At 43.2% G+C, this 15,083-nt stretch overlaps 1 protein-coding gene across 1 annotated transcript in view; it reads right to left on the bottom strand.

The window, feature by feature from the left end:
- Positions 1-304: 304 nt before the first annotated feature.
- Positions 305-15,083, bottom strand: part of LOC124719035 (putative mediator of RNA polymerase II transcription subunit 26) — a 28,797-nt gene continuing 14,018 nt past the window's right edge. Inside the window, exon 4 of the mRNA XM_047244703.1 lies at positions 305-514. Coding sequence (XP_047100659.1) covers positions 305-514 — 210 coding nt within the window. The remainder of the gene's footprint in view (positions 515-15,083) is intronic.

Genomic DNA, 15,083 nt, shown 5'->3' with positions numbered 1-15,083 from the left:
AGCCTGCCAAATTTATTTTGTGACTTAATAGTGTATGGCCTCAGTATGACAGATAGGAGCATTATTCAAGAAAGATTGGTGTTCATAGCCATAGGCACTGGTTAGAATGAGTGCCAAGTGAATGCACCGGTCATAGTTAGATGTAACAGCTTTCAAGTACAAGTGTTTGAGTGTTGAGAGGAGTAAGTTGAGTTAGGTGAATAGGGAGTTGAAAGAGATGGTTGGAATGTATATGAGATGAGAGGCAGTGGTGCTGAATAAGTTCTCGGCCTGGAGGCCCGGATGATATCACCGACACTTGACATCAAGGGGTGAGTGACGGCTCTTCCTCCTCAGCCGTGTCGTTGCGGCGCTGGTGGTTGAGGCTGAGCACCTTGGACACGATGTCGATGTCCTCCCGGAGGGCCCCGCCCAGGACGTTGTTCTGCAGGAGGCTGGGCCGCTGCCGGAACTGCTGCTGCTGCTGCTGCTGCTGCCTCTGCAGGGACTGCAGGGCCGGCGTGATGGTGTCGTACTGCTGGGGGGACAGCGGCCGGAAGCCGAAGGGCGGCGGGGGCGGCTGCTGGCGCTGGGGGCGGAAGGCCTGCGGGCCCGGCTGGAAGCTGCCCAGTTGCGGGAACTGCTGGAACTGACACACCAGCTTATTATACCACACGTCCCACTGGGACACCCCACACATACATATTAAAACATTCCCTTCTACGGATTTCTTGGAGAAGCCCAAGAGCGTTTGTAGCGCCTATGAAGAATTACATTCACACTATGGATCGCTATTGACAGGACTGAAACCTATTCATTCCATCATCCGTGTAAAGGTTCAAAATGGTTCAAATGGCTCTGAGCACTATGGGACTTAACTTCTCACGTCATAAGTCCCCTAGAACTTAGAACTACTTAAACCTAACTAACCTAAGGACACTGAAATGTAGCCTTTCACGGCCGGAAATATCATGTCTATTATAATTATCCGGGCTGTTATGCCGTGGTCGGCTGATGAATTCTGTGTCAATTCCCAACGTTTCGTCTCCCACTGCGGGAGACATCTTCAAGAGGGTCCGTAGCTCGATGGAAGGTCCAAACACCAACAGACGTTAGACAATAATTAGCGCACAGATGCAGTAATGGACCACAGTAACGGACGACACTAATCAACATCTCAAAAACATTATTCGCTGCAAAGCAGTTTGGACACTGTCTTGAGTTCCACCATCATCAAAATCTTATGGACCCTTAGCGGAGAAACGATGCAACTGTGACAATTTTGCCACATAAAAACGTGCTTCTTTGTTACCTTCTCTAAACACTGTAAAATTTTGTTCACGTCGCCTTTTTGCATCCTGTATGAGCAGTAAAGGTTGAAAATTACCTGTGGTGAAGTTTCTATTGAATATGGGTTCGGTTTAGTCACCATGTGTGGTAGCGCGGTGATTCCAACGATGTTGTTGTGGTCTTCAGTCCTGAGACTGGTTTGATGTAGCTCTCCATGCTACTCTATCCTGTACAAGCTGTTTCATCACCCAGTACCTACTGCAACCTACATCCTCCTGAATCTGCTTAGTCTATTCATCTCTTGGTCTCCCTCTCCGATTTTTACCCTCCACGCTGCCCTCCAATGCTAAATTTGTGATCCCTTGATGCCTCAGAACATGTTCTACCAACCGATCCCTTCTTCTAGTCAAGTTGTGCCACAAACTCCTCCCCAGGCTTATTCCGTACCTCCTCATTAGTTATGTGATCTACCCCTTTAATCTTCAGCCTTATTCTGTAGCACCACATTTCGAAAGCTTCTTCTCCAAACCGTCCATGTTTCACTTCCATACATGGCTACACTCCATACAAATACTTTCAGAAACCACTTCCTGACACTTAAATCTATACTCGATGTTAACAAATTCTCTTCTTCAGAAACGCTTTCCTTGCCATTGCCAGTCTACATTTTATATCCCCTCTACTTCGACCATCTTCAGTTATTTTGCTCCCCAAATAGCAAAACTCCTTTACTACTTTAAGTGTCTCATTTCCTAATCTATTTTCCTCAGCATCACCCGACTTAATTCGACTACATTCCATTATCCTCGTTTTGCTTTTGTTGATGTTCGTCTTATATCCTCCTTTCAAGACACTGGACACTAAGGATATGTAGAATTTTTCAGACAGTATTTCAGCTTTACATAATGCACAGCAGATTTTGTAAAAAAATGTAGATGTATGCAAGAGAACGTCCACGACAAATATTCTGATTCTGATGTCATCCAGTTATTAGAACAGTGTTAATCAGTTAGAGCCCATTACTTCAGTAATATCGTCATTGTACTCATCAGCCATCTTCCAACTACTGCTGAACAAAAGTCAAATCCCGCTGTTTTCGAGGGATGAGTATTGCTCCCAGACGTTTCCCAATATCGTTTGCCCACCTTCCCATTAGTCGTCAGCTTTGTTCATACCCATCTGTGGTGTTCATTTTCAAGGATGTTTGTAGCTGTTGATTTACGGTAGAAGACTGGTACGCTACACATCTTCTACAGCACTGTGGACTGATAGTTACAGCTGACAACAGCAACTGACAAGGCCAACTTTGACTCGTATACTGAGGTGGCAAAAGCCATGGGCTACCTCCTAATACCGTGTCGGACTTCCTATTGGCGGTAATAGTGCAGAAACTCGAAGCAGCACGGACTCAAACAGTCGTTGGAAGTATCCTGCAGAAATATTGGGCCCTGTTGCCTACATAACCGTTCACAATTGCCGATGTGTTGTTGGTGCAGATTTTTTGCACGAATTGACCTCTCCATTACATCCCATAAATGTTCGATGGGATTCATGCCGGGCGATATGGGTGGTCGAATCATTCGCTCGAATCGCCCAGACTGTTCTTCAAACCGATCGTGAACAGCAGAGGTCGAAAACACCGCTTCAGTTGTAAATTTCTTTATTTTCACACGACCGGCTTGGGGCTGTTATAAGCCCATCTTCAGGTATCGTACTGGAAATAGCAAAAGACGGGAGATAATTTTCATACGCCGCAACACACATAAAAATAAAAAAAATTCAAACATTTTTATAAACTTAAAAAAAAAAACACTTTGAAACCGCCGGTCGGGCTAGGTGCTGTGAAACCTATGTCAATGCGCAAGTGACACCACACAGTACTATGGACGACTGCCTGGGTAGGGAATGTATACAAATGGTGTCACGACACTTAGGCTGTGCTGTGGTCCCCGAGCGCCGGCGTGTAGCAGGCGCGGTGCGCTGCCTATGAGCAGAGAACAGGGAGAAGCGGGTGGGAACGTGGAGGCAAAAGTGCTGCCATCTATTGACGGAGAGTAGAACGACGGAGCCACTAGCCACGCTCTTCACAAATTGAATTTAGTGGTTTACATTCAAAATTAAGAAGAAAAAAAAAATTCATAAAAAATACACGAAATAATTTAAAAGTGCATTTTGCGTAGTAAAGGAGCGTATTGAACAGGTCGGTACAGAACTGTCGTAAAACTGAGTGGAAGGTGCGATGTAAAATTATTATATGAACGGTAAACCGCAATGAAACTTTCCTTTTACATGATTGGAAAACAAGTTTTAAATTTAGTGGAGATATACAGGGTGGTCCACTGAAAGTGACCGGGAGAAACATCTCGCGAAATAAGCGTGAAACGAAAAAACTACAAAGAACGAAACTTGTCTAGCTTGAAGGGGGAAACCACATGGCGCTATGGTTCGTCCGCTAGATGGCGCTGCCATAGGTCAAACGGATATCAGCTGCGTTTTTTTTAAATAGGAACCCCCATTTTTTATCACATATTTGTGTAGTACGTAAAGAAATACGAATGTTTTAGTTGGACCACTTTTTTCGCTTTGTGATACATGGCGCTGTAATAATCACAAACGTATAAGTACGTGGTATCACGTAACATTCCTCCAGTGCGGACGGTATATCCTTCGTGATATATTACCCGTGTTAAAATGGACCGTTTACCAATAGCGAAAAATCAAAATGCCCAGTGGACGTTTTCTATGTATGCTGCTCGGTATCCTGGACGACATCATCCAAGTGTCCGGACCGTTCGCCGGATAGTTACGTTATTTAAGAAAACAGGAAGTGTTCAGCTACATATGAAACGTCAACCACGACCTGCAACAAATGGTCATGCCCAAGCAGGTGTTTTAGTTGCTGTGGCGGCTAATCCGCACGTCAGTAGCAGACAAATTGCGCGAGAATCGGGAATCTCAAAAACGTCGGTGTTGAGAATGCTACATCAACATCGATTGCACCCGTACCATATTTCTATGCACCAGGAATTGCATGGCGACGACTTTGAACGTCGTCTACAGTTCTGTCACTGGGCACAAGAGAAATTACGGGACGGTGACAGATTTTATGCACGCGTTCTATTTAGCGACGAAGCGTCATTCACCAACAGCGGTAACGTAAACCGGCATAATATGCACGTGCAAGCAAGTCTTCAGAGGGTATATCAGTATCTCGTACACTTCATGTTTCCCCACGAAACGAAGCCGGCCGCTGTGGTCGACCGGTTCTAGGCGCTTCATTCCGGAACCATGCGGCTGCTACAGTCGCAGGTTCGAATCCTGACTCGGATATAGATGTGAGTGATGTCTTTAGGTTAGTTAGGTTTAAGTAGTTCTAAGTCTAGGTGACTGATGACCTCAGATGTTAGGTCCCATAGAGCCATTTGAACCACAAAAAGAAAATCGTAGTAGTGAGGTCATGAGAACGTAATAGCTGCATTATCTCCGTGTTTATGTAAGGACGGTAGCTTCACAGCAATACAACTAAGGTGCGCTGGTTGCCGGCCTGGCAGGCGTTAACCGCCGTCATCAACACCCTACTGGGCGTATCCTCGTCTGTTCCTCTGTAGCATATACGCTACGTGGGTCGTTCCAAAAGTGATGCCTCCGTTTTTTTTTTAGGTAACTTTGGATGTCCGCACCAGATGTCGTTGGTGTAGTGTTAATGCTTGAACCTTCCTCTTTCATTTGCAGGTGGTTCCGTTTTTCTGCGGTAGTTGGCGCCAGCAAGGGAGTGTTGCAAAGTGGAGTGTCACATGGACGGCGATAAGTGATTGAGTTCCTTATTGCTGAGGAACTGCGCTGATTGGACTCCATCGACGCTTGCTAAAGGGCTATGGAGACGATACATGAGCAATGGGAGGCGATGGATACGGTGTCAAAGTTCTGAAAAGGGCATGCATGACATCTACATCTACATGGGTACTCTGCAATTCACAATTAAGTTCGGGACAGAGGGTTCATCGGACCATTTTCATACTACTTCTCTACCATTCCACTCTCGAATGGCGCGTGGGAGAAAGGAACACCTAAATCCTTCCGTTCGAGCTCTGATTTCTCTTATATTATTATGATGATCATTTCTCCCTACATAGGTGGGTGTCAACAAAATATTTTCGCTTTCCAAAGAGAAAGTTGGTGATTCAAATTTCGTAAATAGATCTCGCCCGCAAAGAAAACCGCCTTTGTTTCAGTGACTGCCACCCCAATTCGCGTATCATATCAGTGACTCTCACACGCCTATTGCGCGATAGCATGAAACCAGCTGCTCTTCTTTGCACTTTTTCGATGTCCTCCGTCAATCTTACCCGGTAAGGCTGCCATACCGCGCAGCAATATTCCAGCAGAAGACTGACAAGTGTAATGTAGGTTGTCTCTTTAGTCGGTTTGTCGCATCTTTTAAGTGTTCTGCTAACAAAGCGCAGTCGTTGTTTCGCCTTCCCCACGATATTATCTATGTGATCTTTCCAATTTAAGTTGCTCGTAATTGTAATTCCTAGGTCGAATTGACAGCCGTTAGATTTGTGCGAATTATTGTATACCCAAAATTTATCGGATTTGTTTTGGTACCCATGTGGATGACCTCGCACTTTTCTTTGTTTAGTGCCACTTGCCACTTTTCGCACCAAACAGAAATTCTCTCTAGATCATTTTGTAATTCGAATTGATTGACGGTAAATTACAGCGTCATCTGCAAACAATTTAATTGGGATGCTCAGATTATCATCTATATCATTTATGAAAACCAGGAACAGCAGAGGGCCTACGACACTACCTTGCGGAACGCCAGATATCACTTCTGTTCTACTCGATGATTTACCGTCTATCACTACGAACTGTGACCTCTCTGAGAGGAAATCACGAATCCAGTCACACAACTGAGACGATACTCCATATGAATGCAATTTGATCAATAGTCGCTTGTGAGGAACGGTATCAAAAACCCTCTGGAAATGTAGGAATATGGAATCGATCTGAGATTCGTTGTCGACAGCACTCAGTACTTCATGGGTATAAAAAGCTAGCTGCATTGCACAAGAACGATATTTTCTGAATCCGTGTTGGTTATGTATCAATAAGTCATTTTCTTCAAGGTGATTCATAATGTTCGAGTACAGTACGTGCTCCAAAATCCTACTGCAAATTGAGGTCAGTGATATGGGTCTGTAATTCAGTGGGTTATTCCTATTTCCTTTCTTGAATATTGATGTGACCTGTGCTACTTTCCAGTCTTTAGGAACATTGTGTTCCTAGTGGGACTTAGTGGGAAAACTCCGACGATTTAGATTCCGTCATTAACTGCCAGAAGACTTCGTCCGTCGCTACTGCACAGCTGATTAACTATTCTGTTAGCCTAGACAAAAAAAGTGAACTCTGTTATACTGGGTGGCCAAGATAAAAGAGGCCCGGTGTTATAACGGGCAACGGCCTTGCCGCAGTGGATACACCGGTTCCCGTGAGATCACCGAAGTTAAGCGCTGTCGGGGGTGGCCGGCTCTTGGATGGGTGACCATCCAGGCCGCCATGCGCTGTTGCCATTTTTCGGGGTGCACTCAGCCTCGTGATGCCAATTGAGGAGCTACTCGACCGAATAGTAGCGGATTCGGTCAAGAATACCATCATAACGGCCGGAAGAGCGGTGTGCTGACCCCACGCCCCTCCTATCCACATCCTCCACTGAGGATGACACGGCGGTCGGATGGTCCCGGTAGGCCACTCGTGGCCTGAAGACGGAACGAGTGCTGTGTTATACCGAGCGTGATATTTGAAGCTATCTGACTACTCTTATAACGTAACGCTAGGACCGCCTTCGACCGGGGTAACGTCATGTCGAGCGGTCATTTACTGATCAGCTGTGTGATGTCAGCAGTCAGTTTGAAACTTGTTGTGAATATAATTCTGCAGGATGCCTTTTTCAATGAAACAAAGATAGAATTGTTGACTTTATAATGTTACTTAAAATCCGTCTTGATTGCAAATTTTTTTTTATTATTCATATGACCGGTTTCGGTTCATTCAGAACCATCTTCAGATCTGATATTTCAGTTACAGAAGTAATCCGTCCAAATCCAGCAACTTTCACATGCTACGTCACATGTGATGTCACATGTGCCGTAGCATGTGAAAAGTGTTGGATTTGGACGGGTTACTACTGTAACTGAAATATCAGATCTGAAGATGGTTCTGAATGAACCGAAACCGGTCATATGAATAATAACAAAAAAATTTGCAATCAAGACGGATTTTAAGTAACATTATAAAATCACTGATTGCTGTTATCCCATAAGACATTATGTCTGTTTTTGCAAAGAATTGTTGACTGTTGAAACTCTTTTTGGATGTCAATCGTTTAAAACGTTAAATGGAAGATTCACGATAAAATAAGCAGAAACAGCTGCCCGTACAAAAAGTGCTGTCCTGATGTTGATCACTGCATTTAGGGCAACAGATGCAGTCACTAATTTCAAACGTGACCGTGAAAGAAAGTTTGTTCTCTGGGTAACATTGAATGTGTTTAGGAGAATATGGGAAAAAGTCCACGGTAATCAACCAGACGTCTACCCTCACAGATAAATATCTAACGAACGTCATGCCAGAACATTCTGAAGCTGTTACATACGCAAGCATACAATGTAAGTGTGGTGCAATCATTAAAACAAGGATTACGCATAACGACAACACTATTACTCATGCATGTCGCTGATGGTTATCTTGATGCAAATCGTGACTTTACCTCAGACGAAGCATGGCTTCACTTTAGCGGATTCGTGACCTCTCAAAACACACACTATTAGTCAACAGATAATCCCAGGGAACGCTTTGAGTTGCATCTGCGTGATTGGAAAGCAGGCATTTGGTGGGCAGTTTCAGACCAACGGATTAAACGCCGTATTTTCTTTAATAACACCGTGAACTCACAACTGTATGTAACGGAATTGTAGCAACCATTCATAGCTACGGAGGAAGAACGAGAGTATGCGGGTTTCCAGCAACACGATGCTACGGCGCTTACGTCACGGTTTTCGATGTCATACGTCCATGAAGCTTTCGGAGAAGAACGTTCAGTTTCCGCAGGTTTATGGCGTCCCACATTGCCCGATCTGTCTGCCTGTGATTTTTCATTTGTGCGACAGTTTAAAGCGTAAAGTCTACAGTAACAACCCGCATACAATTGAAGAGTTCAAACAAACATTTGCAATGCGATTGCGAAACTCACACCAAATGAAATGGCAAAAGCTTCCAGAAACATGTTGAGACGTGATCAGTTGTGTGCCGAAGTTTATGATGAACATTTTCAGTACCCCTGTGAACTGCTTATCTACTGAAAGTTCAGTACGCTGTTTTTCATAACAATAATTTACTTGTATTCAATGTTTACAAGAGACGAGTAAACTATGTGAAACGAGTCCTTCTATTCTGGCCACCTTGTACCACTGAGCAAATAAAAAATTTGCTTCCACACTGCTGTTGTACTATGTTTAAAACTGTATACACTGACTGACTTTAATAACAGAGTTAATATATGGATACTTGGGAGTCACAGTTAAGCGTGTTATCCTCCTTGACCCACTTCTCCCAATCCAACAACTGAGGAAAATTTAACTTCTTTCATCATATTAGATGTTTCGGGAAAGTCCGCGACTGTGTCATACATGATTTAAATAATGAAACTGCACCAGTTACTTACGTTTTGATGCTTAGCAGAACGCGTTTCGAGAATTTTTTTTCTCATTTGCAAGTGCATTTGTGCATTTGTTTACATGACAATGTTTGGTAATGTTTTCATATGTGATTATCCACCCCTTTTGCGTCTTTTTTCCGGTTAGACCGATTAATTTTGTTAGAATTTCTGATTGCAGTCTAATCACAAATACGAGAGAGGCAGAAAATCACACATGCAAACATCGTCAAATATATTCATGTAAACAAATGCACAAATGTACTTGAAAATGAGGATAAATTCTCGGAACATGTCGTGCTAAGCATCAAAACACAAGGAACTGGTGCATCTTTCATTATTTAAACCATGACTGAGTAAAAGATTGCCGTTTCCTGACAGTAGTGGGAAACTGTGGTGAGGTCCGGTCATGGTGGAACTCTAATCGTTGTCTTGCTGCTAGTGGGACATTCTCCAACATTTATGTTAGTACTTCAAGGCTTGAAGGCTAATGTCCACAGTTTTCCGACTGCTTTGTACCCAAAACTTTGAACCTGGAATGCGATCTGTGAGACAGTTACATCTTAATGCTACGAAGGGGGGTAAGGACAAAGATGCAGTAACTTCCTCTGTGCGTATTGGGTAGTAAATGTGGCCCAATCACATCATAGTGAACAATACTTCCCCTCATAAATATCTATTGATAGTGGAACAGATGAGCTGCCTTAGGATTTTCAAACTTCCCTTTTCAGCAAACCAAACGTACGTCCGGAAAACATGGATGTTTACGGTTATATCTGGCAGAATTCCACACTCTGGGGAAATTCATTAGCTGATAGGTCTTGCACCTTCAGATAATTGGATAGATACGTGCCAGTCTCGTACGAGTCGTTGACCACATTGGAGCCGGAAGTGGCTACAAGGGTAGGGGAGAACGTGTGGAGTGCACATGGGGATCTTTTAGGTTAGAGAATTCCCTCCCTAGGCCCGACAAGACGCCTCCTGAGACGCGGCAAGAAAGGAGTAGGCAAAATGCAACAGGGCATAACAATATTAATGTGCTAATAGTAAACTGCAGGAGCGTCTATAGAAAGGTCCCAGAACTGCTCTCATTAATAAACGGTCACAACGCCCATCTAGTACTAGGGACAGAAAGTTGGCTGAAACCAGATGTAAACAGTAATGAAATTCTAAACTCAGATTGGAATGTATACCGCAGAGACAGGCTGGACAGTGAAGGGGGAGGCGTGTTTATAGCGATAAGAAGTGCAATAGTATCGAAGGAAATTGACGGAGATCCGAAATGTGAAATGATTTGGGTGAAGGTCACGGTTAAAGCAGGCTCAGACATGGTAACAGGCCCCCTGGCTCAGCAGCTGTTGTGGCGGAGCACCTGAAGGAAAATTTGGAAAATATTTCGAGTAGATTTCCCCACCATGTTATAGTTCTGGGTGGAAATTTCAATTTGCCGGATATAGATTGGGAGACTCAAACGTTCATAACGGGTGGCAGGGACAAAGAATCCAGTGAAATTTTTTTAAGTGCTTTATCTGAAAACTACCTTGAGCAGTTAAACAGAGAACCGACTCGTGGCGATAACATATTAGACCTTCTGGTGACAAACAGACCCGAACTATTTGAAACAGTTAACGCAGAACAGGGAATCAGCGATCATAAAGCGGTTACGGCATTGATGATTTCAGCCGTAAATAGAAATATTAAAAAAGGTAGGAAGATTTTTCTGTTTAACAAAAGCGACAAAAAGCAGATTACAGAGTACCTGACGGCTCAACACAAAAGTTTTGTCTCAAGTACAGATAGTGTTGAGGATCAGTGGACAAAGTTCAAAACCATCGTACAATATGCGTTAGATGAGTATGTGCCAAGCAAGATCGTAAGAGATGGTAAAGAGCCACCGTGGTACAACAACCAAGTTAGAAAACTGCTGCGGAAGCAAAGGGAACTTCACAGCAAACATAAACATAGCCAAAGCCTTGCAGACAAACAAAAATTACGCGAAGCGAAATGTAGTGTGAGGAGGGCTATGCGAGAGGCGTTCAATGAATTCGAAAGTAAAGTTCTATGTACTGACTTGGCAGAATATCCTAAGAAATTTTGGTCTTATGTCAAAGCGGTAGGTGGATCAAAACAAAATGTCCAGACACTCTGTGACCAAAATGGTACTGAAACAGAGGATGACAGACTAAAGGCCGAAATATTAAATGTCTTTTTCGAAAGTTGTTTCTCAGAGGAGGACTGCACTGTAGTTCCTTCTCTAGATTGTCGCACAGATGACAAAATGGTAGATATCGAAATAGACGACAGAGGGATAGAGAAACAATTAAAATCGCTCAAAAGAGGAAAGGCCGCTGAACCTGATGGGATACCAGTTTGATTTTACACAGAGCACGCGGAGGAACTTGCCCCCCTTCTTGCAGCGGTGTACCGTAGCTCTCTAGAAGAGCGTAGCGTTCCAAAGGATTGGAAAAGGGCACAGGTCATCCCCGTTTTCAAGAAGGAACGTCGAACAGATGTGCAGAACTATAGACCTATATCTCTAACATCGATCAGTTGTAGAATTTTGGAACACGTATTATGTTCGAGTATAATGACTTTTCTGGAGACTAGAAATCTGTAGGAATCAGCATGGGTTTCGAAAGAGACGGTCGTGTGAAACCCAGCTCGCGCTATTCGTCCACGAGACTCAGAGGGCCATAGACACGGGTTCACAGGTAGATGCCGTGTTTCTTGACTTCCGCAAGGCGTTCGATACAGTTCCACACAGTCGTTTAATGAACAAAGTAAGAGCATATGGACTATCAGACCAATTGTGTGATTGGATTGAGGAGTTCCTAGATAACAGAACACAGCATGTCATTCTCAATGGAGAGAAGTCTTCCGAAGTAAGAGTGATTTCAGGTGTGCCGCAGGGGAGTGTCATATGACCGTTGCTGTTCATAATATACATAAATGACCTGATGGATGACATCGGAAGTTCACTGAGGCTTTTTGCAGATGATGCTGTGGTGTATCGAGAGGTTGTAACAATGGAAAATTGTACTGAAATGCAGGAGGATCTGCAGCGAATTGACGGATGGTGCAGGGAATGGCAATTGAATCTCAATGTAGACAAGTGTAATGTGCTGCGAATACATAGAAAGATAGATCCCTTATCATTTAGCTACAAAATAGCAGGTCAGCAACTGGAAGCAGTTAATTCCATAAATTATCTGGGAGTACGCATTAGGAGTGATTTAAAATGGAATGATCATATAAAGTTGATCGTGGGTGAAGCAGATGCCAGACTGAGATTCATTGGAAGAATCCTAAGGAAATGCAATCCGAAAACAAAGGAAGTAGGTTACAGTACGCTTGTTCGCCCACTGCTTGAATACTGCTCAGCAGTGTGGGATCCGTACCAGATAGGGTTGATAGAAGAGATAGAGAAGATCCAACGGAGAGCAGCGCGCTTCGTTACCGGGTCATTTAGTAATCGCGAAAGCGTAACGGAGATGATAGGTAAACTCCAGTGGAAGACTCTGCAGGAGAGACGCTCAGTTGCTCGGTACGGGCTTTTGTTGAAGTTTAGAGAACATACCTTCACCGAAGAGTCGAGCAGTATATTGCTCCGTCCTACGTATATCTCGCGAAGAGACCATGAGGATAAAATCAGAGAGATTAGAGCCCTCACAGAAGCATACCGAGAATCCTTCTTTCCACGAACAATACGAGACTGGAATAGAAGGGAGAACCGATAGAGGTACTCAGGGTACCCTCCGCCACACACCGTCAGGTGGCTTGCGGAGTATGGATGTAGATGTAGATGTAGAGTTGGAGGTATTTATTTTCTTGTGCATAGATCGTCTGCTGGCGTTGAGGTTGTCCTGAGATTGCTGTGACACAGCTTCGTCAAACTGAAAAGTTCACCCTCTGTGAGGTCTGAAAGGTTCCCATCAGTCTGGTGTAAGACGATGGCCATTACATCTTTGAATGTGAAATGAGTCGGTAAGTTCCTCCCTGAACATCGTTCTGCATATAGGCACCTTGTTGCTCGATTGTTGCATCATGGATCCCCATCAGTTAACTAGTTTAGAGAGGAATGAGCCATTAAGGTCCCACAAGAAACAGTAGAAAATTTCAGCTAATCATATCATTAACCAAAAAGAATGTATCTGGAAGGAGATCTAAAAATTGCTTAACTACTTTTGTTGCCTTCAGTAAGGCCTATATCTTTGTTTAAAATTCTCAACGAACTGGAGTTAGGTGGTAAAATTATTGCTCTGATTCAGCACACACTCGAGTCAGAGAAGAAGTTGGTGTCTCTCAACACTGCTCTATAATGTGTTCTGCAAAAAGTCATAAGGGAATGGCGAATGTCATTAGCAGGAAGCCAAATCAATGAGGGAGTTACATTAGATTATAAAAGGGACAACGCACAAACAGAATTTCTAGCATTTGTTGATGACCTACCTATTTTTTCACGCTCAATTGAAACAGCCAGTAGACAGATAATTTTACTGAAGGAACAAGCTTAAAATGCAGCCTTACAAATCTCCTTTGAAAAAAACCAAATTTAAGCAACACATTACGCCAGCCGCCAAGACAATTAAAACGAAATATAGAAACTGGCTAGAAGTAAGAAAATTGTGAGGAGTATCTGGGAGAAGTAACTGGATACGACGTTTTAGAAAAAGAAACCAGTAAATCAAGAGCTAATAAGATGAATAATAACATACTGTCTCACTAAGGATGTGTATAATAAAAAATCGATATCCCTAGGTGCTCAACTTAGACACTACTATACGGTAATACGTCCAGAAGCACTTTATGCAGCATACGGTTTAACTCTAAACAAAATAGTGATAATGGAAGCACTTGAAATCGGAGAAAGAAAAATACAAAGGAAAATGTTGAGACTAGTTAAAGAGGATAATCAATTCAAAAGACATATTGAAAAAATAACACGTATGATAAGGAGAACAACAATGGCATTCTACAGCCACTTCCAAGGGATGAATCCCAATAGATTATCATTAAGACCACTCATTTTGGCAGCAAAAATGGGTAACACATACTGTAAAGAAATTGGATGGGACATGACGAACTCTGAATAACACCACAAAATATTGATGGATGGCTGCTGCTCGTAATGAAATTGTAAAATTCGATAGGTGGCCACGGAAAACACGAGAAGAAGACTGGAGCCACAGGAACTGAAGAAAGAATAGAGAAACACAAAGAAACGATGGCAGAAATATGGAAGAAACAGTAGAAATAAACATAGTACGTAATAGCTCATACGCTGGAGAAGAAGAAGAACATATTTTTTTTCCCAGGCATGTGGACACTGTTATCAAGGATGAAAACTTACCCTTCGTAGCAGTAACATGTAAATGCCTTACAAATCACATTCCAGGGTCAACACTTTGCATACGAAGCAGTCAGAGAACTGTCTACCTTACACTAAGGAAAGCTCGACAAACCACTCAAGAGCCCCAAGCAAGAAACCGGCGCACTTCTCGCATTTGTGTCATGTATAAAGATGTTTCTTTTTATCTCCCCCAATAATTCTACATATCTGTACAAGTAATTTTGTACACCCTGTATACGATACTAACCACACATAGCTGATTTCGTGAGACATAATGAGTCTCACCTTTAAGTATGATAGTGATCCAGGCTCAAGGAATAAATTAAAATTTGTACCAGCACCAGGATTCGAACCTTGGTCTCCTACTTACTAGGTACATGTGCTATCCATCACGCCTCCGCCGCACTACAGCTATCAGAGCTGCTCAGATTATGTCCCCCTCCCTGATACAAACTCCAACTCACACATCAGCCATTGCTACTCTCCATCTAGCCTAACTCACATCAGTATTGCCAAGGGACTCCAATATTGGAATCGCACCTTAGCAATGAGCAAAGTAGGTTTAACCCTGCCCATACTTCAAGCGTAAATGATATAATACTCATAAACTGCTGATGTTCCTAAGATATATTGAGCCTCACCTTACCTACGATGATGATGCAACTGTGGTAACTGCAGCGCCAGTGTGGTGGATGGAGAGCAGATATGTCTAGTAAGCAGGGGACACGGGATGGAATCCCAGTACTG

Source organism: Schistocerca piceifrons, chromosome 10, assembly GCF_021461385.2.
Source record: "Schistocerca piceifrons isolate TAMUIC-IGC-003096 chromosome 10, iqSchPice1.1, whole genome shotgun sequence".
In the NCBI taxonomy this organism is placed as follows: Eukaryota; Metazoa; Arthropoda; class Insecta; order Orthoptera; family Acrididae; genus Schistocerca; species Schistocerca piceifrons.
The sequence above is the reverse complement of the archived record's forward strand: the minus strand, read 5'-3'. Positions and strand labels throughout refer to the sequence as shown.